General features: G+C 32.8%; 1 protein-coding gene across 1 annotated transcript in view; it reads right to left on the reverse strand.

Moving 5' to 3' along the window:
- Positions 1-71: 71 nt before the first annotated feature.
- The window catches only part of LRRIQ1 (leucine rich repeats and IQ motif containing 1), a 113,360-nt gene continuing 88,909 nt past the window's right edge, over positions 72-24,522 (reverse strand). The window contains exons 23-26 of the mRNA XM_075080708.1: positions 21,485-21,617; positions 19,861-19,921; positions 14,941-15,061; positions 72-1,470 (exon numbers count right to left, since the gene is read on the reverse strand). Coding sequence (XP_074936809.1) covers positions 1,331-1,470; positions 14,941-15,061; positions 19,861-19,921; positions 21,485-21,617 — 455 coding nt within the window. The 3' untranslated portion in view covers positions 72-1,330. The remainder of the gene's footprint in view (positions 1,471-14,940; positions 15,062-19,860; positions 19,922-21,484; positions 21,618-24,522) is intronic.

A 24,522-nucleotide genomic window follows, 5' to 3' on the forward strand; every position in this document is an offset into this window, starting at 1 on the left:
CAAACGAGCAAGGTTATTTACTGGACGTTTTCCATGAGATCAATCATCCTTTAATCTGAAAATGTGTATGTGAATGAGTATTCACAAAAATGGAGATAACTGCTTTCAATCCATAGTCATATATGTATGTTAGCATAAAAAGCACCTCACGAAACAAGGTCGTATGTAATTTAAATCCATTTTAAAAACAGCCACAACATAATAATTTATATTCTTCACTGACTGAAGTTTCAAGCCCCATTACCCTCCCCACCTCTCTCTCAGTCTGTAGGGGGTTGAGGCTTCACAATATTGGACAGAAACAGATGAGGAAAATACCAAAGACAGACTTCTCTAGATCCAATTAGCAACTTCTACCCTCAAAGTGGAAAACATTAAAATAATGTTAGGCTTTGAAATCAAGGAACATTTTCAGTCCTTCATGTTGATGGATAAAGCATTTGCTAGAAGTAATGAGTTAGATACCCGTGAATAGCTGAGATAGTATTTCTTTTCTTTCTCTAAATCTCTTTGCACCACAAAACTTTTACACATGGGTCTGAAGGAGTCTGGCTACACGAACAACTGAAGTTGTGTTAAGAGTCGTGTCATGTAGATGTAATGTTACATTAACCCAGAACAAAATGAGAACTTAGTAAATTTACTTTTTTCCTTAACCCTCTAGGAAAATTTTAGAAGTCCTTGAAAGTATAAAACTATAACAGGTTGCTTTATCATATTATGATCATAATTCAGGATGAAAGCCCTAGAGGACTTCTCATATTACTTAAAAAAAAGATAAGTGCATCCTCACCATTTGTAGGTTGCTGCTGATTTTTGCTACTTCAGTAAAATATTCTAAACAGACTTCTCTACGAATGGCATCGCTGGCTGTCACAGCTCACAGCACGGTTTGCAAGCATATATTTTATTTGTGAGAAAATGAGAATTCAGTGTTTTGATATGTGACATACATCACATGAGCGTGAACCGTTACTACATTTGCATATCCCAACCAGTTCTTATAAGCAAGCCTAAACTTACTCACCGTACAACCAGCCTTGTAGGGCTAATCAGTTCCGCATTCTACACCACAGGAACGTATAAGCAATTGAAAACACAAACTATGATAACTTACTGACAGGTATAGAATACTTTGACCCAAAAAAAAAACCAACCCCAAACCACTGTAACCATGTATAATAAAATAACTCAAATGTAGTTAACCAAAACTGTTTATATTGGTAATAAATGAGAATCCAAAAATTTATATTCACAGGCTTAAAAAGAAGCAGCTCTCCATATGCTCTTCATATTTGATTAAATCAGCTAGTTAAATTATCTCCAATATTCAACTAATATTTTTAAGCTTTTGCCTTTTTTTGCCTGCTCCCCATCCTCCGCTGAGCTGCACTGGATGGTCTCGAAACGATATCCGTTCTTTATGAGATGGACCCAAACATGATTTTTCTGGAGAAGACATATTCTTTTCTAAACAATAAACAGACATGTGAAATTAAAAAAACAAACAAACAAAACTCCCTAAATTTCACTGATTCATATTCTTTTTAAGATAATAATATACATTAATATGTCTAATCTGATGGCACACAACTTTTATAATTATGTACTGCTTGCTGTTCTAAAAGCAATAGAAGAATTTTCACAAGGTAGTACTTCTTAAAAAACAAACTTCTTATCAAAATAGACAGTAAAATTATTACATAAAATTATAATATTTTTTAAAGTGCCACTATCTGTTCATTTTGAACATATTTTAAACACATAGAGAGATAAGCAATGCTTTTGACAGAGAAACTGTTAATGTCATTCATCCGTCAACTGGGTGAAGAACTAGTTCAGAAGATATACTAATTAACAAGTTATTGTTTTAGTATGGTAGATCAAATAAAAGAGAGATTTCTTTTTTTTTCAAAGCCTAGGAATACTTAAACTTTGGTGCTGAATGGTGCCACAGCAAGTTTAAGCACACAGAGTAATACGTGGAATAATCACTTTCGTTGTCATGCATACAGATTCTTGAGTAATTTAGACAATAGTTTCTACAAAATACTTAAGACAATTATTTAAATAAAACAACCAGTAGACCTGACCAAAGGTATGATGTTTACTTTAACACTTAACAAACCAACATTTTACAGACGAAAATTTCTTTCTTAGACATCTGTAAGGAAGAAAGCATCTATGGCAGACAGCTCAAACTTTGCAAGAGAACGATATGATGTTCACAGTACAGGAGTTTTACCTATATACATATATATACACACACACAAAATTAGCTTGCTATCTTAGCTTATCGAATAAATATTTTACAAACATCTTTTTGCTACTTATCAAAGGAAGATTACTAACAACATATTTTTAGTAAGTATTTTTGATATTTTAACTTTTTAGTACTTTTTAATAGCAAAATTAAATTTCTCACAAGAAATATTCCCAAGGAAATAAAAAAAAAAGAGCTTAGATCATAGGACTGAATAGAATTCTATCTACTAATATATACAATGTAACTATAAATTTCCAATAGTAAGAACTTATATTTTTTCTCAGGGATGCTTTTCTGTAGTCTGCTAGATCTAAACATCAGGAGCTCTTCCCAGCCTACAGTTCCCTTTTTAACAAGGTTTTAAATTACTGCGAATATATCTTACTAAATAGTTCTCTCTTTTTGTAGTCAAGAGCTTTCAAATATTTTTAATGTAATCTCCATTTGTTTTCTTATGGCTCTACAGATGTTATAAATTGTTTGGTTGTTTTTTTTTTTTTTTCTTAAAATGTATAACTTACTCTAGGTCTGCTTGACAAAGGTTTACAATACTAATGTCTTGCATTTAGAGTATTCCCAGTTTCCTTGCCTTTGGATATTTTCAACACCTCAAAATGGTAGCAGGTATCTCTGGTGCAGAAAGGCTTTTGTTAAGGAGCAAAGAATAAAGTTATTTAGTCAAGTAGTAAAGTTTCCATTAATTCTTTTGACTGGCAACCATAATGTATTCACTAAAGGCTGAAACCCTCAAATTAGTAAATTAAGTGGCTAATGCAGTGAAACTTCAAAATAAATCTAACATGGTAATAACATTTAAAAAAATTGCATCCCTTCTTTAATTTAAAGAGAAAGTTTCTGAAGTTGCAAATGTTAAACAACAAAAAGAATTAAGATTGTAATATGTTCTTTGTTAAAAAAAAGGGGGTGGAATAGCCATGGCATATTTGGACTAGAAAAGAAGTTTGGGGCTAAATTACGCTAAGACTGATTTTCCTATGCACTCATCTTCAAGGTCATATCAGTGATAAAGGTAAACTAGACATACCAGTTATATATTTCTATATTTTGACAAATCAAATATTTTTTGTTACATTATTTTTAAAACAGAATAAATACAAATGCCAGAACAAAAACCATGATTAATACATGTGAAAATTAGTTTTAAAGTGATAGAGTCAATGTAGCAAAACAGGAAGTCACCTGCATCCTAATTGCCTAATCTGGAATATTTCTGGGCTAACAATCTCAGTTGTTTATGGACCTGTCTGTAGTGCTAAATATTATTTTCATGATGGATTTCAGAAATCTGTAAATGTAGGCATTCTGGCTTTCCACTTATAACTATATGCAATTCATTGGAAGGAATATATTGTCCTTCCATTAGTATGAAATGTATATTATTATTCCATTAAAAAATCCCCCAAGACTTGCTATAATTTGCTACAAGAAACTTGTGAAAAGTCTTCATAAATTACTAATATATCTTTTTATTTTGGCAGAATAACAGCTGTATCTGTCATAGCACAAATTGTGCTTGTCTAAACTTCAGAGTCAAAAGTTCACAATTATATTTTTTATTTTTAATTGTAACTGATTTGTGCATTGTTTGGAGGATAGAGTAGTCGAATATTTTGTGAGTAAAATGTAATAATTTATTAATCTTGAGCGCATATAAGCTGTCTGACAAAACAACGTTTCAAATGTCTGTGAGCATTATAGCTCAGGATTTGTAGATCCTCAGTAATAGAGTAGGATAACTTCTTCAGCCTGAAGGTATTTTCGCAAAATCCCAAATACTTTAAAGGTGTAGACTGTGTGCTCCCTTGAATGCAGGTTTAACAAATCAGAGGCTATCTCAAAGTCTGACAGTCACAGCTCTCTTTCTTTATCTAGCCTGAAACGCTGGTTAGATGTCCTAGACCTAGACAAATTGAATCAAAGCATAAACTACTCTGTATTCTTTCTTTCCATCCTTCACACAGTTCTCAGCACTTTCTGCCAAGTAAAATAAAACCATTGTAAGGAATGACCAACTAATCTAGATTGAAATATCTACAAGACAGGTTTGTTGTAAATCACCAGAAATCACTCCCTTTGTATCTCCCGTCTTCCCAACTTTGAAGTGGGCATAATAATGCTTGCTCTTCTGATAAGGACTTTTGATATCTACTAACTGGTACTAAAAGATGGGTATTATTATCAGCGCTGGTGTTTCAGTTATCGGTCTAACTGGAGTGATGAAAGACAGAACTGGCATGTATATCCAACCGCCTATTCCCCAAAGAAGAATTCTCAAACACAGGTATGAATCAGACTGGCATATAAACACGGTGAAGTTTGCTTACTCCTATTCATACTATACCTAATTCTCAGATGTTACGCTCACAGACTACTAGTGACTTAAATATTAATTATGATTGAAAAATTGTGTCATAAAGCAAAGAAACACCTAATTTACAATGAAGATATTAGTCAAATATGAGAAAGGTTTTTATTGCTGCTCTTTCTCCTAGAGTTTAGTGCAAGAACAAACAGAAAGAAAAATGAAAATATAGGAATGGAATACATTGCAAGTATGGGACTTACCTGATTTATTATACACGTGCCCACAAATTACTATGCTTATTTTAAATTCATGTTGTTTGCAATTTCAGTGAAAATCTAGGTATGAACACTCTTGTGGTCAATTAAGAGCAGCTTTGCTCTTAAGTACGAAGAAAGCATCTAGGTAGAGTCTTGCAAGAAGTGAAAATATTACATATAAATTAAAACTAAAACTCAGTTATTTTGTTGTCAATACCTGTGTTTACAACAGGTTTTCTGATTCTATATTACTCAAACAGGCAATTTTTTCCTTCAGAAATATTCAATAAAGACAGCTCCATTAGCAAATGGTTAGAATTTTGTCTAGGTCGAGGGTATGAGGGAGACAAGAGAGTCTGGTAGGAGATAACAATGTCACTTTGAATGAAGAGACTGAACCTAGAAACGTCCCTTAAAAATACAGCCTTGTTTTTCTAAACAAGCAAGCAAACAAACAAACAAACAAACAAACAACAACAACAAATATTAAAATGAATAGGTAACTGAATACTTATTATATTTGTTTTACTTGTATTTGTTGTCTTTACTTAGGTTTATTGTTCTTTACTACTTCTACTTGGACGTAAGTACATTTATACCTGCTCAGGTTGTGCAATTTTACTGCTTTATAAAATCTTTCAATTTAAGAAAAGGGGAGAAAATAATAAAAAGTGGGGAGGATACTTAGTTTAACGTACAGAAGAATAAAGCAAAGATTCACCAGAAAGCAACGATAGATAGCAAATGAAAATATTTTGCGTTTTCAAAATGTTCTACCAAGCATACAGCTGAAGTGCTGCAAGGTCACATACTCAGGTATTATGAAGAGATTAAAAATCTCTGTGAGATCCTTTAACAGTTCTTTAGGGTGTACTTTATTTGAAAGTCTTACTCAGTAGGTTTTTCTGAGAGAGCTTACAGCTTTCTCTTACAGCATTACTAATGATGTGAACAGTTTTTACAGCAAGCTTGGATTTGCAATTTTTCCCTAAACTGCAACGTGTCTTGCAAATGAACGGTTCATGTATTAGCATATATGAGTGAACAAAATTACTATTATCAGAACTTTTTGATTGGTAAGATAAAAGGTGACATTTAAAGCTGTATTTTGCTATGAATATTAAGAGATCTGTAAGGCATATCTTTCATTAGTGTGCACACATACACACCTAGGCATGCACATGTGTACTTGTGATTTATGAATACTTGTAAGCATGATCATAATACTTTCTTTTCATGTTATGTTCCATAGTGTATTTGTAGCAGGCTTTACCCAAAGACAACAACCGAAAGATTCATATTGTTTGAAGCCCATAGACAAGTATCTTTGTTAAATATAAATTAGAACTATTACATTGGTTTTACTCTACAGAGTACTGATATTTTTGACAACAACAACAATAATAATAATGATAATAATATCATCTACCATTACTGGTACTAGAATTAAATAGAACCTGGCAAGTGTGTTAAATATAATTTAACATGATATACAGTTATTCTAATACCCGTTCATATGGGAGCAAAATCTTAGCCAAGAAAAGCAATTTAATTTCTCCTATCCCAAACTAGGCTTTGGAAGACAGGCTGTAACAGTTATTTACTGTACATTCATTTAATTGTAATATTTGACTATATGAAGCTCCAGGATAGTCTGAGAGATTTCCAGGTGCCTTTATATATCAAATAACCATTTCTTTTGAGAATGTGCTGAAAGCTTGTCTTGGGTTAAGTTAACATGCTTCTATTTCTAAGCAGTCATATTTCTGTTGTTTAATCTGTTCTCTGCTATCGATTTGTTCTGGTCTTTTTTTGTTAAGGCCTGGGTTTTTTAACAAATGTCAAGGTTTACATATCCTCTGTTTTGATAAGTAATGCAATATGTAAAACGCTTTGAATGAAATTCTTGGTGTCCAAGAAGAAAAGCTTTGTTAAACAGGTTATGATAGAAATTTTATGATGTAGAGTAGACGTCATAGGGCATTTATCGATCCACCTAACATTGTGTGTCTGGAGATAGAATTAATTTCAAAGTCCTTACCATATTGTATTACTTAAGAGCAAATACAGCATAAGAAGGCATGGAGAAAAAACTTCAACATTTTAATGAAAGTGACCAGAACGAATCCTTAGCAGCAAAGCGTTTACATCAATTTAAGCTCTGTAGAGAAGCTAAGTTCAGCAGGTCTGTGAAAAAGATAAATGCTACAATCTCAGAAAAGTTACTTTTTAATATTGTTTTAATATTGTTACTTATGCCAATACCAGTCAGATTAAAAAAAAAAACATTTTTAGTTGAATTGTTTACATAAAAAAAAATATATTTCTTAAATTGCAATTTTAAATTCTATTTTAGTATTTCACACCTATATTTGAATAGCATTGAGAAGCCTCAGGAGCATCTTATACAAAATCCCACATAATGTGTAAAGATAGATCTCCTTTCCATATGGAGTTTTGAAGATAAAAGCAAATAATTAATTTTGACTTGACCTGAAGTTGGTAAGACTAGAGACTAATCTTAAAATTGTACAGAAACAATGAACTCTAATATCTTTATCAAACATTGATGCTGTTCTAACCACATTATGCTGACAATTACATACTTGAATAATCTGAACTCTAAAATGTGACTCGTTCACATGAAGGAATTCACATAGATAAGCAGTTAAAAGAATAATTTATAAACATTTATTAATATCCATTCTATACACTTAAATAACATAATAAGCATAACGCTACAAAAACGTTCCTGTGAAACATAATATTTTCCTAACTATAGACAGGACTTCTAGCACCATTGGCTATTAAAGCCCCATATTTCTTTTGGTTATTAGTTCCTTATCTATTTCCTTAAATTTGACCATTTAGGATGAAATTTTACATACTGAGCATCTGCCTTTGGCCAGAGTTTTCTGAAAGGTCTGTCACTTCTAAGAAAATATGTGAAGTATTTATGTTGCCCTTTGCAGAGGGGACTTGAAGTCGGCCAAGTAACAGAGACTTGCTTTTAGGATCTGCCCAAATTTGGATCAAGCATATACAAATTGAAGTTTCTACATCATTGGAAGAGAAGTTCTTGATTTTTTTTGGCTACATTTCCTAAAATATCAGTCAGCATGGAAACACACTTAACCATGATGTTACACAGAGTTAAGCAAGACTATTCCTAAAAATAATGTTGAAGATCATGCTAGGTCAGGGAACTTAAGAGCCTGCTTGTTTTGTGCTCTGTGTGGCAGATGGAGCCTAGCTATAGGAACCATGGAGAGGATAAGAACTAAGAACCAAAACTCCTATAGGAAAGGGACTGAGAGAAGAGGCAGAGGGCTGGAATTAAAACCTGAGAGGAATGAGACTTACTTGGAGTTAAGGTGAGAGAAACTAAGGATAACTTCGTAAACAATACCCTGACACAGCAGGCACAAGAGACTGGAATGAACTGACAAACGGACATTGAGAGCAGCGAGAAAATGTTGGGAAAATGAAAGTTGTGAATTGGCAAAGGGGAACTGAGAATAAAGAAGACAGATTAAGGGGTACTAGATGTACCCTAACTCTCAGAACTTACATAATTAAAAAAAGTGAAAATACAGGTGATGATAAGAAGGATACAGAGAATAAGTAGATTAAGAGATTGGACTGAAGGTCTGCCTAAATAGTACACTAAATCATGCTAAATTTGGAGGACATTTAAACTAGGAGATGATGAATCTGAGGAATACTGGCAAAGAGCAGCTGTATACAAAAGGGAATAGAGAGACAGAGAGAGGAAAAACTTAATCAGACAAGGATCTGTGGAAACCAACATAAGAGTCAATGGCAACTGTGGAAAGGAAGTCCAAGAGTAGGTGGGAGAGGAAGCTTATGCTGGAATAAGAAGCTGAAGGAGCAGAAACATGAATCATTCCTAGTAAAAGAGAGGATTAGGGAACACAAGTGTGGAAAAATTAGCAATGAAAAAGAGACAAATTAGAAGGAAAAAATCAAGAAAAGAAAGATTGCCTTGGGGAAAAAAATCTTAAACATATCTTTGCCACCCAGTGCAACATCTCTGTAGTAGCCCAACATTCATTAGTGGGTCTTTCTGTGCAATGACTTGAGAAATATTTTTGAAGCTACTTGACAAATATCGCACAGTAAAGGAAACTTAAATTTGCTGTTATTTACTCATACCATATGACAGAAATCCTTGTGGTGGGTTTAATGGTTCCAAGATTCCAAGTGGGTACCTAAGTTACATGTAAGTCAGTGTCTTTGAATGGATTTCATCTTTTATTTTAAGCTGGTTTCTCTTTCAAAAAAATAAACAACACCCCCCAAGAATGCCCAAACCCTTCTAAAAGACTATCAGTGTGTAAAATTAAGTACTTAAAATTTAGAAATGCCTCTGTGTATCTGTTATACACAGTTCTTGAATTATTTGCATAACTCAAAACCCAGATGATGAAATTGCATCAGATAGTGTAAAATTTTTGTCCCTAGCCTGCTAAACTTAATGCAAGCAAGTTCTAAGTGCCTTTTAAAATCTGCATTTAGGTAATTTTTTAAATATCCAACATCAAAGTGAATTAAGCAGCATCTTGTAAATTATTGTTCTTTAGTCCGTTCAAAAAGATTATGTATGTGCTGTTTGATAGTTAACTAATACATAGAAAAATATATATGCACCTCCATAATAATTTCAAGTGGTTAGGAAAGCAGTATCTTTCAGCTGTGTTTAACAAATAGAAAAAAGTTCTGACCCTTCAGAATATGTCAAATTTGCATGCACGAGTATTCTCATTATGCAAAATGATATACAAGTACTTTCCTGGTCCCGATTTTTTTTCTGAGGCATATTTTGTATTCTGGTAAGATGCACATAGGTATCTGTGTGGAAAAAAATATTATGTTGAAAGGATGTTCAAAACAGTATTCATGCTTTTCTACTAGGTATCAAAACCTGGTAAATTTTAATTACTTCGGAACTGTATAACTCTTCCTCATCCATTTTATGCCTTCATTTTTTGAGCACAAAAATATTAATATTATGGAATCATGACATTATCTTTTTTTTGGACAACATGCTTGTCCACTAATATTCGTGTGGTCATATAACCAGATGTGGCTTACAGAAGAGACAGCTTAATTCCTAAAATTGTGGCAGAAGTTGTGATTTCTAAGGTAAATTGGGTTCACCAATATACTGACAATAAAAAGTAATTTGTACTGTAAAGATCCTCTATAAATTTACAGCATTTCTACATATTTCTAAGGAGAAAGCATAAATTTTGCCATTATCTTCTAGGAAATCTACTAAGCAGGTAAATGACAAGAAATTGAAAGGACTACTACGGAAGTACTACCGTATTTGATTCCACGTTTCTAAGATGTTTCTGACTCAGTTTCTATAACATGGCAAACTTCTAATTCAGACTGCATATGCAAAAAAAAAAGAAAAAAGGAAAGAAAAAAACCCCCACTAGAAACCCCTCGGTAAAATATGAGTAAAGGCATGAAAAGAGAGCTTAAAAATTAGATGTTTACTGCACACAGCGAGTTTACAAATCCTAAATGAAAGACAGCAGTTGTAGAGCTAGAATACATAGGCAATACTAACGGTAAGGAGAAAGGAGCAGAAAAGCAGGAATTTTTAAGAAAGTGAAGCTGTACCATACACTGCTAAAACAAAGTTGAAGACTTTCTAAAGGACTCTCATTATCAAAAGAAAGGAAGGCAAAAAAAATCAAGGTGGGTTTTTTTGTCAAGAGGAAAAATAAGAATTGAGAGAAAGATGTAAAAAGGGAAGTGGAATAAAAGGGTTTTTTTCTTTGAGATTGAAGTCTTTCCACTATAAGAAAGGAATTATTAAACTTCACTAATTTAATATCACTCAGCAACAGAATGGTAAAGTTTGAATTTATCTGAGAAATGATAAATGTTTTGTGGTGGACATAGTATTTATGGGCCATTTTTTAAATTAGGGGTCATTAATGAATTACAAGATTCAGGTCTAAATTTTTTTCTATCTTTTCCTGGAAAGCAGTGTTTTACTGATGTTAGGGGCTCCCTGAAAGACTAGAATTCAGAGAAGAGAAGAATTAAGAAGTCTAGGCAGTATTTTAAATCACAAATAGAGGCACAGCTCCCATTGCATTCCACTTTCAAATTCTGGTGCTTCTGGAAATTGCTGTCAAAAGATTGCAGTTAACAAGACAACAACTACAATGAAAATAAAGTTCAAGATTTGCAGGGAAAAGAAAAACACAAAATTATGATGATAGGTAGACAATGTAAATATGTAGGAGACTCATTTAAAGGCCCAACACTGTTTGGCCAGAACCAGGTTAGGATGATAGAATGGTGTTGATGATTGTCAGCCTACTCACATACTGGACATTAGTATAAACAAATTCATTCTGTCTAGATATGTATAAAAAAATAATGACTTAACTTTTAATTCGTGCAAAATATTTCTATGACCATCTTGTATGTTAGTGTTGACTACACTATCAGTGTTCAGGAAAGCATTAAAAAAATATAACCAGCAATTAACACCAATATTTATGGAGTTAATAGAAATAGCAATGAGTGTAGGGCTGATACCTGAATCCTGCATAACTCTGACTGTATGCCACTAACCATCATGGCCCATTTAGCTGTATTACAGAGAAATTATACATCAGTGAAAAAGAACTTTTTCTGTCAGTTTTTACAAAAGCAAGGTAAGTTTATATGAATTTGAAAGGCAGAAAATATAATCAGTAAAAGGTCATTCTAACACACCTGTTTTTGCAACTTATTGGCACTAGGTATGACAGAGATTAAGATCTTGGCAGTGGTCAGTCAAGAATGGACAAAAAAAAAAAATCACCCAAAAAACCACCTCAAGAAATAGAAAAGAAAAATTGGTTACCAGGGATCATAAAGAAATAACTATGATTTCTGGTAGGAATATAAAGTAATATGTTCGTACTGTCCATCAATAGAGGCAAGGTCCTAAATTAGACAGGTAACTAATTAGTCTAACTGAACAATTGCTACTCTTTCTTTAGGAGATATATATATATTTAATACTGGGTGAATTTAATGCACAGTCAATTTTCCCTTTGAGCATATAACATGGCACCACATCAAATACATTAAGTACACAAATGTTTTCCTTAAACTGAGATATACTATGTCCACAGCATTTCCTTTATTCCTTAATTCATTTTGTTTTGTCAAGGAACAGAATTAAGTTTAGGATTAACCTACCCCATCCATCTTTCTTAGAAAAAAAGAGTAAAACTGGGTGATAAAAACCTTAAAATTCTTTAACCAACTATTCTAAGAACCTACCTTTGGAAAATAAGATCTGCAAAAAGTACATCGAAGTTGAGCAGTTTCCAAAAAATATTTCTGAAAATCTTGACTTAGCCTTTATAAAAAGCCTCTGAATTAAAGGATAATGACTTTGAAGCATTCTATGTTTTGTCTTTATAAAAACATGATCATTCACATACAGTCATGTCCCTGCAGTATATAAAATGCATTTTATTTCAGTATCAAATATATTTGAGGATTTTTTTGGAGTAAATGTATCTAAAAATCATTTATTCTGCTTTTTTAGTTCTCACTTTTCAGCCTGGAGGTTCTCAACAATTGATTAATGCAATTTCTGAATTATAAATTATATATAAGAAACACATATGATACACCCAACTAATATGTCTGATATGTACTAACATCTCTCACAGTTGTATAGCAGTCTGCCAAAGACTTCCTATGAATAATTAAATTTCTGAGTAACAGTCAGGATTATGGATGTTGCAAAGTGAACTTAGTAACATTTTATTAACTAAAGCTTGTCAAACCATTGAGGCTGAATTTTCCTGGAAAAATGGTACAAGAACTCGATTTAACAATTTATTCAAATGGCAGCACGTCTAAGGTCACAGCATCTTTTCTAAGCTCTTCTGTAATACAAGCGCAGGCTAACTCAAAAGGAATGCACCTACTAAATCACTAAAATAGTTTCTAGGCTTCTTCATTAAATATTTCAGAAAGCAAAACCAAAGGAGACAATACAATAGGAAAGTATTTTATAATGAATAGACTATAAATAAAGGCTAATTTCTAAGGTTTTTAGATTAAGGATACCACAGGGCTAATAATGTATTTTCCATCATTGAAAAGCAACAGCCTTCGGGAAACAGATTTAATATAATAAACATGTTTATACACTGCATATAAATTGTACAAAGCTAATAGTAATGTCTTGTTTTATATACAATATACATTAAAATTGAATGTATCATCACTGTCTAATTCCTCAAATACACGATCAAAAAATTTATATAGTTGCACATTCAGAAACATATGTAGAAAGATGTAAGATCTGGGCTTTTTTTTCCCCTTAGTTCCTGGGCTACTGAAAGGAAAATGAATATGTAATTGTGCTGTAGTAGAGGTGTATTTTATGAAAATACATATATATTACCACATTGTAAACTGTCTCTGTCTCATGACTCTGTCAGTTGATTTTTATTTCCTGCTCCTTTCCTAGTCTCTTCTTTTTGAAGGAATAATACAATGACACTGTTTTTCTTTACTATTCCCAAGCTCCTAACATAGGCAAGTTCTACATGCCTGTCTTTGTCGAAAGAGTTTATGCTTATCTATTTCTCTGGATGGCGATATAGTGTAGGTTACAATCTAGACAGCAGTTATACATTAATATGAATGCAGTGTACACTATTTAACTCAATTATTCAAGATATGCATACATTCTATTCTGAATATGTTAATATAATGATAATTTTGCCATTGACATCAGTAGCTTAGACTTGCCTCTCCTAAACTGAGGATCTTGGCAGTTAGTAATCTCATCTAATTTAAATGGTAGGGCTTCATCACTAGCCAATGGAGAGAAACAGGAAAACTCATGATACAATTAATTTCTTTCTAAGATGGCAGGCAGAGAGAAAAAATCATATTATTTCTCCATGGATGCAGTTAACTTCAACTAGGATGATAAATTTTATCTAATCTAATTTTAGGAATGTAAATCAAGTGAATAAGCATGGACAAATTGTATTCACCGTTATTTTTTGCCTGTGGTGGACTAATATGATGTAAATAAATCTTTATTCTAAAGCTTTTACTAAGTATGCCAGAAAAATAGAGTATATCAAGTATTTTTACATGTTTTGCTTGAATTTTGTTTCTCATTAAAAGTAAAAAGTCAGTATATATGAAAACATAATCAAAAAAGCAAATCCAGCAATTACTTATAATTTATGAAACAACCTGATTTCTATTTTGACATAAAGCATTTCAAGAAACTTCACTACTTAAAAAGTTTTAGGAATTTCAATAATTTTGCCAAAGTTATTTAATACTGTTTATATTTTCTGTAACATACATTTTTGGGGTTTGGAGTTTCATTTCTTCGGAAAAGACATACACAAATGACAAAATATACTATGTCATATTATTAGAAATACATTAACGTTTTCTTCAGTTATATTACGCAAAACATGAAACTTAAATGCTATCATTTTATGACTTTCAAGTATTATTTTTTCATTTTTTCCAAATCTACATTCTTTTGTTATTTTCTATGATATTAGAGAGGTAAAATATCAGGCTATAAAAGGATCCTCTGCCACCGAGCTATAGTAAGTTCAGTAGGATGCATATACTATAGCATAACTGGTAATCAAGATGACAGAAATCTGTGACTTGATTAGGATATGTGTTCTGGTATTCAGTTAACAAAACATATATTTTTCAAACCTCTTGGAAAAAAAATTAAGGAGAACGTTAAAAAAACCCACTCTGTTTTCTAATTTAGATAAAAGAAAATCTTTTAAGAACTCGATCATCAGAAGACCTAGCATACGTCACTGGGAACTTCCCAAGGGTTAAAATCACAAGAGGACAGCCTATTGATATTAATGACGCAGTTTTTATACAGAACTGTAGACAATGTATGAAAAGGTTTTAGGTAAGAAAGAAACAGAAAGATAAGTAGCATGTGTAATTAGGGATTCCAAGCATGCTCAGTGCCACCTAGCATTTTAAAGTGATCTTTAAAACTGATATTGAAAAAACCCATAACTTACTTGAAGATCTTGCTGAGTGTCTGTGTGGCTGCTTATTTTTTTCTCTGTTCTCAGTCAAAGCACTTCCACTGGCCATGGAAACAAGGTCTAAATCCGTGTCTTCTCTGCTTACAGGACTTGCCTGGAAGCAGTGGGAGAGAATGTACACAATCATGAAACAAAATATAACATTTTCTGAATGCAGCTCACATTACCCCAAATAAACAAACAGGGTCTGTCAAACAACCTTCTTCGAAATGATACCACAATCCTTTATTGTTGCCTAGGCTGAACAAATGCACTATGTCAAAGCATTTCTGTAAATAAGAGCCGATTTTAAAATTGTGGTTTGTGATCTGAGTCAGTGCAACAACAAAAGAAAACATTTTAGTACAGTAATTTTGAAGAAAATCAATCTTGCAGACGGCTGATGAAACCTTAAACAGCTTAAGATCATTTACTGACCAGTCTATAATTTAAGTTACAGTTGAATGTCAGAGATGTCATATTGGATTATTTTCTGCAATATTTATGTTTTATCCAGGACACGTATCAGTTCAATCAGTCAAGGGCCCAGCAAGTAATTTAATCTTTTAGAGTTTTGCTAATTAACCATAACCATCAGACAGCATTTTAATTATACTTTAGGTAAGAGTATTATATTAATTATAAACTTCTAACATCCAGTGGTGGTACATTTTGGCATGAGGCAATGTACCTGCACATAAATATCGCAAAATAGAAATGAAAATCATAATTCATTTTAGCAATGGGTCCTTGTTTTGGGAACATGTAGGGCAAAGGTTAAAAATACTGACCTGGACGATACCACACGCTGTAAATGGTGGATTGTTAGTTTTGCAGAAATTATTCACATTTACTCAACAAGAACTCCCTTTCCTTGAAAGGAAAGCTATTCAACGTCAAAAGCAGCTATCTAACACTGTTGACTAGATACGGAGGGCCAGTAACAATGATGGAGAAAAATCAGACACTGCAGAAGAGCAATCTACAATCCTCAGTGTAGAGCCGGTCAGCTGGAAGTACTGAACATTAGGACATACTTAAATTTTCTAGTCTCTGGACATGCAGAATAAGTCATTCCTCTACCTGGGTTGAAAAGCCCCAAATCCTTTTAGAAGCTAGGTGTCTAAGCGAGTAGAGTCCATTTAAAAAAAGAAAAAACCAAACCAAACCAACCAACCAACCAAACAACAAAAAAGGGAAGACTCTGCTAGTGGTAATGTCACCAAACTTATGCATAATGTCATAGCAGCCAGACTGCTCGATCAGCGATAGAAAGACTGGGTCTCAACTCCTTCCTCGGGGGGTTGAAGCCTGCAGTTCCCTTTTTCTCAGGAAAATGCCATTACTATAACATTGTAGGCTATTCTGGAGGAGACGATCTCCAGACTTCCTGTTCAAACCAGCTCACTGTACCAAGAGCAGCACTGCACCAATGCAGACAGGCTTTGTAGTCCAGTCTAACTTAGAGAACTCAGATGAAATGGAGACCTGTTTCATTTCTTTGTCTTTACCCAGTCACTGTTTAATGTAAAATTCATTAAAAAGTTCATGCATTTTCAAACCAACAACTCCAAAGATACAGAGATTTTAAGCTCTTCCTTAGTGACTGTGTAGCCTTTGTGCAGCACAGAAAGTTTATCCCTTGTTTTCTGATGCTCGTCTTTTATATATTTAATGACCATGATTTTAAAGTGTGGCTTTGCACAGGTAGCAGACTGTATTATTGCTGTTAACGTCAATATTTTATTTTCTTTTCCATAGCAGTGTCAAGAAACTTTGAAAAGAGTAACAGTTCTATCCTGCCAACTCTTTTTATTTTTGGCCTTAATATTTACAGTCACTTTAAGCTTGTGGCAGCTCCATGTGTTCAAAATCTTTAAGTATAAAGCTTTTAGTCTTTCCTTAGTAGAAATAATGCAATCATTGTGATGCTCAGAGAGATTCAAACCAATGGAATTGATCATTCTTACTTTCATCTAACCTATTTCAACACACAGCAGAATTTTTCTAATGTCCCAGTTCCCAGAGACCAAGGAGGCCACAGTATTTTAAGCAACTAACCTTTCCACGAAATTTTTATCTAATCCCTGTCATCATAGAATCTGGGGCTTCATAATCTTGTGGACAACAATGTTCAGTGTTATATGCTAGATTTCAATAGGGCTGTCTGGTGCTGTGATATAAAATATTTGTTATTTTCTTTCAAATAAAGATAAGTATTTTCACCCAATTACAGTCAGAGTAATATATAAGGTTGTATTAATCACTGGAGCAAATTTAATTTCAGGTTTGTAAAGAACCTGATTGAAAGTCCTCTGAAGCTAATTAAACCCGTCCCTTTTACATTTATAGCTTAGAGCCAAAAATTTGGAAGAAATTTAAGATACTGGTACACTTTTTCACCGAGTGCACTATTGGACCTCCATCTGTAGCAATCACCGTACTTAACTCTTCAGACTTTTTGCCCTTTAGTTTTATTACTACAAACCTTTTTTTTCTGATTAATTGGAAATTAATTTCAATGAGGAGGAATCTTTGCCTTCAATACAGTTCTGCATCTGAATATTTGTCTATTCCTATGTTAAATTATCAAGATATTATGTAACCTTCTGAGGTAAAAAGTGTTTTTAAATTCAATGATTTGGAGATACTGATTAACAGTGAAGTAGTTAGTTCACTATTAATCTACTACTTCACTAGTAGTAAGAATACATAAACACTTATGTACTAGCAGTAGTAAGCAAAATCATCAAAATGATGAAGATTAACATAATATGGTCTTAGATTTACTGCAGGTTACTACATAGGGTATATTCTGCAATGAGAAGGGCTAAGATGTTATTGTTAATATGCAACCATTGAAATACCATTTTGTATCCATGAAAAAGAATGTATTAAATTCTTGGAATGTGCACAAATACCAGTTAGAAAATTATACTAATCTAGTACTTTCAGAATGCAGGTTTATGTAACACATACAAATTAGGGACACTATTACACACCAGGAAGCTTTATGATTGAGCATATGACATACGAATAAACTACTGGAAATATCTAGGAATGCTTTCTTCTTGTAATTATATATATATATATTTTTAATAATTTATATTTTTTTCTTTCAGTTTACCAGAACTTCTCCTGCTTTTCCATAATGGTCGCAGGTAAGTGTTACCTTCATTCTTGTCATGATTTCATAGCTTTTAACTGAGTTTCTGTGCAAAAGCATGAGGAATATGCTCACGTTTCACATTTCAACCTTTAAATGTTAAGAGAACCCATATAAATTTTAAAAACATAATTCTCCAGCCACCTATGTGTACAAACCACATCATTATTTCATTGCCTATATAATACTGCTTTCTGCACTAGAGATACATTTTATTCCTTTTTCTATTTTTTGACCTTCTATTGAATTTTCCTCTGTATTTCATTCATGTGGAACAGCTGTGTAATTACGTGGCACAGGCTGTGACAAGCCCATAACATTGCCAGTTATGTGGGCACACCACATAATACTGTTGTGGGATTGCAGCAGTATTTTGTGGACAGAACTGCTTACTGCAAATAAGATACAATCTACCTATGTGCGCATATGCTTACCAATAATTACATAATGTGTAATTTAGATAACATTATTAGATTATGATTTTGCTCAAATTAAAGCAATTACTGTTTTAGACTTTACTTAACAAATAACTATTAGTGCTGCTGCAACCACAACCCATCACAACAGTCGCCTCGTTCATGATTTCAGGCACTAAACTGTAACAGCAACCTAAGAATTGGACATACCCCACACCAGAGAAAAATCTTAGAAAAAATCTGACTTAAAGAAAATAGTAATAGCAACGTCTAAGTCTTAAAGGCATTATTTCAACAGTGAATTTTAGAGGAATTTGTGGAAGCATTTCCAAAGCACGCACATTGCATAGGTGGTGAAGCTAAGGAAGATAGAGGTTAGAAAGGGCCAAGACTGCTCAGAGTACAGTATGAGGCATATGACACATCATCTAACTGGGAAATACTTTTTAATGTAACATTTGGTATAGTTTGTAAGTTTTTGTGCCATTTTTTTAAACCCCCACATAATTATATCAACAAGAATATTGCTAATTTGGCAATAAAATGTAAAGAGTGTGTGCGTATAGTATAAATTGACGTGTAGGCATCATAACACTGCTGTCTATCAGAGGAACTTTTGGGTATCTCTGACATCGAGTCTTTTCATTTTGTGCATCTTCAGATTGTTGAATCGCTCATGTTCTCCCTCCTGCCAACCTACAGAACTACTCATTTCAGAAAATACAATTTTTTTTAAATGCTGCAAAGAAAAGAATGAATCATGAAAAGAGTAGAGGGCATTTTATGATGCAAAAAAACTCTAGGAAAGAAATTGTAGGGATAAGTCTGATTTTATACACTGTTTTTAATAATGTCACCATATTAATACACTAGTCCAACTTACTGTATTTTAATAACTGACACTGTGGGCATATTAGAGTGATTTAGGTATGTGACTTACAGAAATTAAGAACATTTAAACTTGTGTGATTGACAAGAATACATGTTTTCAGTCAATAATGCAAATAGTGCTAAACCATACTTAATTTTTTGAAAACATTTTTTTAAAGGTTGACTTATAAGCTTTAAAAAACACACAGTAGCATTTGATGTCTTAAAAACGAGTATCACATTATGAAACTCGAACCCTATGCACACACATTGGTTTGTGTGCTCAAATGCTTTCTTCTGATCTCCACCAATGGGCAACTTGATTGCCAAATAGAGACAACATTAGAGAACTCTATCCAATCAAATAAATCTCCTGGTTGTTTTTACACCAAGTATGCATTTGAAAACACCATCAAGGCATAACTGAATTCTGCAAAATCCCACAAGGAAACAAGTTCTTACCACAAGTTGTACTTGTCTACAGTCACGTATCGCAGGATCTATCTCAGGCAAGAAATGAGAGCTGGGAAAAATGTAGAATAGAAATTTCAATAAATCCCACTGTACTGGGTTCACTAAAATACCTACACAGAATCTGTTCCTTGAAACACTCCTGCTTAGGTCAAAATGATACTATTTAAAGTAATTACATGGTTAAGATGTATCAGAGTAAGTAATATTAACTGATACTGTTAAAGTATCAGAGTAATTAATATTAAAATATTTGTACTTAAAATCAAGAAATTGTTAACAATATTCCTATGATATAATTCTAATTTAAAAGTATAAATGTCAAGAAATGCAACCATGTATGAATTTTTGCAGGTACTGACATAAATTATAGCCAAACCAGTTGTCACATTACTTTACGTAGGAATAAAACTGCTTTCAGTTACACGAATGTACCAGCTGTTCTAAACAGTCTAACAGTGATGTACCAATGGAGATCAGCGGGACTTTTGCCACATTCAAAAATGGTATCATACCTTAACAAATGTCAGTACAAATACTAGTGCATCACACACACCTGCAGAGGTAACATAATAATGTTTAAAAAAATTATTTTAGAAATTTCCATGTCTTCTTACTTTCAAACATCATTACATGTTCTGTTCCAGTGTTTTCATTCAAATTAAAAGTCATGACAGTTATCTTAAACAAACACTTGGATTTTCACTATTACAGAACATGACTGATAGACAAATATTTTCTAAGGAATATGTGCTGCATATACTTCCTACAGTCATTCACATAATTTAGAAATGTGGAGTATTTTTCCATACAAAACATATCAATACGCAGTCCATTTCATTACAAATTAATTACATTTTTAATGAAAAAAAAGTTAAAATGCTTACACTAAATTCATTGCTTGCCTACTGACACCTTGTTTGGTTTTATTAGAGGTGCTTGGCATTGCATCTACTAATGACTTCACTAACATATCAATGGTTTAGATTGAATTTATGACCAAAATATACTTACTATGTCTTCATGTTATTTTAAGGAATGAGATTAACTTTTTCTTTAACTGTATTGATATTTTACCTGTTTAATAACCAAAATTAAATATAGAAGGAACATATTTACAACATTTTACTAAAGTATACTATGAAGATGTAAAAGATGGGTTTATGTTTTGAAGAGAAGCTATAAATTCATACTATCTAGTTAAAAAGTGTTTTTTTTTGCTTCCTTAATCAAATCTAACAATATAGGTAATGTTACAGTTTATCTAATTACATAAAACCATAACATATAACAATAAAATTATAAAATACATGACGAATAAGCACGTTTTTCTGTACTCTTTACAATGTAAAAAACACTGCATTGCTAGCAAAAAGCTATGTAGATATTTATCATAAGATTCTGCATTGTGTATCATTTCATTATCACTGTGGAAGAAGTATCTGCACAATGACTACTAAACTAATTCTAAAGGGTACCATGTTTGGCACCTGGAAATACGGTGTACTGCCTCCTAGCTACAAAGTCATGTTTGTTTTAGAACTATTAACCTAGGTTTCACTTTACAAGAAAAATCTAAAATTTAAAAAATCTAATTTAAAGGCAATGACCTCACCACTTTATATTTTTGGAACTGGCTGCTTCATAATCCAAAAGCTGGGTATGAAGCCATCGGTATGTAAAGTCTTCTCTCCTTTGTAATTTCTCATCTAAAGTAGTATCCAGCTGAGAAAATTCTTGTTTTTTACCTGAGAAGGAAAAAAGATACTCCTGTCTTTCATTATTATTTTAAAATATATATATTTTTTTAAGATTCCTCAGATAAACTTTGAGCATATTGCCTTTTACAAAACAAAAATGTAATTACTTCCTTTTCTTGCAGAGTCCAACTACCTTGAATTTCTTCAGATATATTTGAGAAATACTTTTAAATTGATTTTGAATTTTATGGTTTATTTTATCTTTTGGGATTAAATATTGGCCTTCTGAATAAATTTGTTTTTATTGGGCAATAAGATTCTCCTTTATTCTGAAATATATATGGAAATATATATCATACATAAATTGCTTGTCATAGCATCTGTGAATGTTGCTTATTGTACTATCTCTATGCTTAAAAATACACATTAATATATATTTATAATTCTGTTAACTAATCTATAAGGTAAAAAAAAAATCACCTTATATGCAGGGTAGACACATGGCAACATTATTCCTCTGTTCTACCCTTTACTGATATGATTTAAGACACTTTAACAACACTTTCTGATATTGGATTTCAAAACAATCACATACATAAATGAAATAATTTTTCACAAATTACTACCTACTTTTGGATCACAAAAGACACCCAAAGACAGAGAATAAAATAGTGACACTATGAAAAAAAGCTGTACAATTCTGGAGATCCTTCAGTTTTTGGGACCATCCTGGTGAATACCAGATATATTTTGAAGCATAAGGAAGAAGATGGCAGAATTGGAAGAGCCTGCAGAGGAAGCATCATTGTTGCATGGGGACATTAATGGATTAGAATAACTATTTATTTTCTGTCCTTATACATGAACTTTATAGGTTATGTCTTTTTGGCACCTTTGACTCAGGGCTTTTACGAGACATCAGAAAACTTTTTTTTTTTTTTAACAAAAGTACTTTGTTTTTCTCTTTAATCTCATTTCAGATGACATTGAGTTATTTTCCCTCTTGCTGATTATTCCTTTTTTCCTTTCAAAGATTCTTCTTTCTCTCAGTGATAAGTAAATTCAGCAGCTATTAGAAGTTGCGTAGTAAACTGTAGGAGCATACCTTTCCTTTTGCACCTGAAACAGCAATGAACATAGGGCACTCCACTTTGTATTAAGTCAATTTGCCCAATATGAATGATTTAACTACTAATGACCGTAAAGGGTGGGAGGAAGGGGGAATATCAGAACTGCCTTAGAGGTGGTTTCCTCATATTTTAAGCTTTAGTTTTCATTCATGGTTTGACAACATAAACTGAAGTTACAGGATGCTCACCAACTCACCTTTGTAAGAGGCTTGCTACATTACCTGTAGTATTTTTTAAACTTTTCCTTCTGTAAAAAATATAACTTGCTTTGCATAAGCTGCAAAATGTTGTTGCTCACTTGCATTTTACCTGGCTTTACATTGAGCTCACTGCTTTCACCTTTTAGCTCTAAGGGAATATTGTTAAAGTGTGATAGTATCTTATTTCATAGTCTGAAATACGAATGTCTTTTGGTTGTGCTCTCCATTTACCTTGGTACAGAGATTATTCAAACTGAATCCATTCCCTAGCCTAATGTGTTCAATTGACAAATCCATAATTAAACTATTAATATTAGGCAAGGTCCTGGTCCAGAATATGAAGTCATACATGTCTTGCTAGTGACTCACAGACTAGAAGTTAGGCAGAAGAATTCATCCTCAGTTGATGTAAAGAACCCTCATTTACCTCCTAAGGAAGACAGAAAATGAAAAGCTTGGATTGAGAGTCACTGTATCTACCCAGGTGAGGCTGTGAGGGCAGACTAAAAAGATCAAGCAGTGAATTGCTCAATCAGCCCCAAATATTAAAATTCTATAAAGAGTCCTAGTTGCAGAGTTAATCACCTTCGTTCGTCAAAGTGGGGGCCATTTCTTCTTTTTTAAGTTCGTGATATTGCCTTCCCCTGTTCCTCGTTCAGGAATAGGGCTTTCTGGCCTTCAAATTTTGAAAATCTATAGGTTCCAAGTCTGCAACTACACTGGTACCCATCTAGCTCTCCAGATGAAGAAGATGCTGATTTGTAACAGAAGGGAGAAACATTCTGCATGACTTCGTAAGAGCAGTCCTGGGGATTAAGCTTTCTGCTCTTCAGCATATATTCTCCAACAAGGAACAATTCCACAAGACATTATCTTCAGTTTTTTCTTATCCATATTTAGAGATAAATTGGTCCAGTATTACCATCTTTCTCAGGAGAATTATTTCTTCCCATTAAAAGGATCAGTATTATTTATGCATTTAGTAAAATGCTTTTTACCTTTTCCTCCATTAAAAGGAAGAACTATGTAGGGATTTAAAGCCAGTATTTAGAAGTTCATGTCTGAGTCTGTGTGTCAGTGATTGTCAAAAGACGACGTATATATAGTAAGCTATGATAAAGCTTACAAAAAAAAGAGAATACTTTTAACTTGGCAAGTTATTTTTCCAAAATGATTGTTAATAATCTGCCTTAGTTGCAGTTTGAATTTTTGACTGAATTATGTTTCAAACACAACTGGGTTTACTTAATGAAATTTTATTTTATTTTGATTTTTTCATTTATTTTCCATGCTAGTTATTGAAACATTATTGAAACAAGAATGTGACCAAGATAAAAGTGTACACACGATTTTTTTTTCTTAAAATGATATATGCTATTAATCAGCATATGCTTGTTCTATACCAGTGTTAATAGTGGCTTTTTTTCTCAAATGTTCAACAATTTGTTTAATAATGGTGCAGAAAACCGAATTCTATGTTCCTATTTGGAACGTACCCATGTTCTTACTTTTTAGTAGTAACAGCTCTCTTTTTTATTCTTACAAAAAAAAATACTATGTTATGAATTAAAACACAGCATTATCACTTTTCTGTTCCACTTATGAACATCACGTGTTTGAGGA

This window comes from Phalacrocorax aristotelis, chromosome 1 (assembly GCF_949628215.1).
Source record: "Phalacrocorax aristotelis chromosome 1, bGulAri2.1, whole genome shotgun sequence".
In the NCBI taxonomy this organism is placed as follows: domain Eukaryota; kingdom Metazoa; phylum Chordata; class Aves; order Suliformes; family Phalacrocoracidae; genus Phalacrocorax; species Phalacrocorax aristotelis.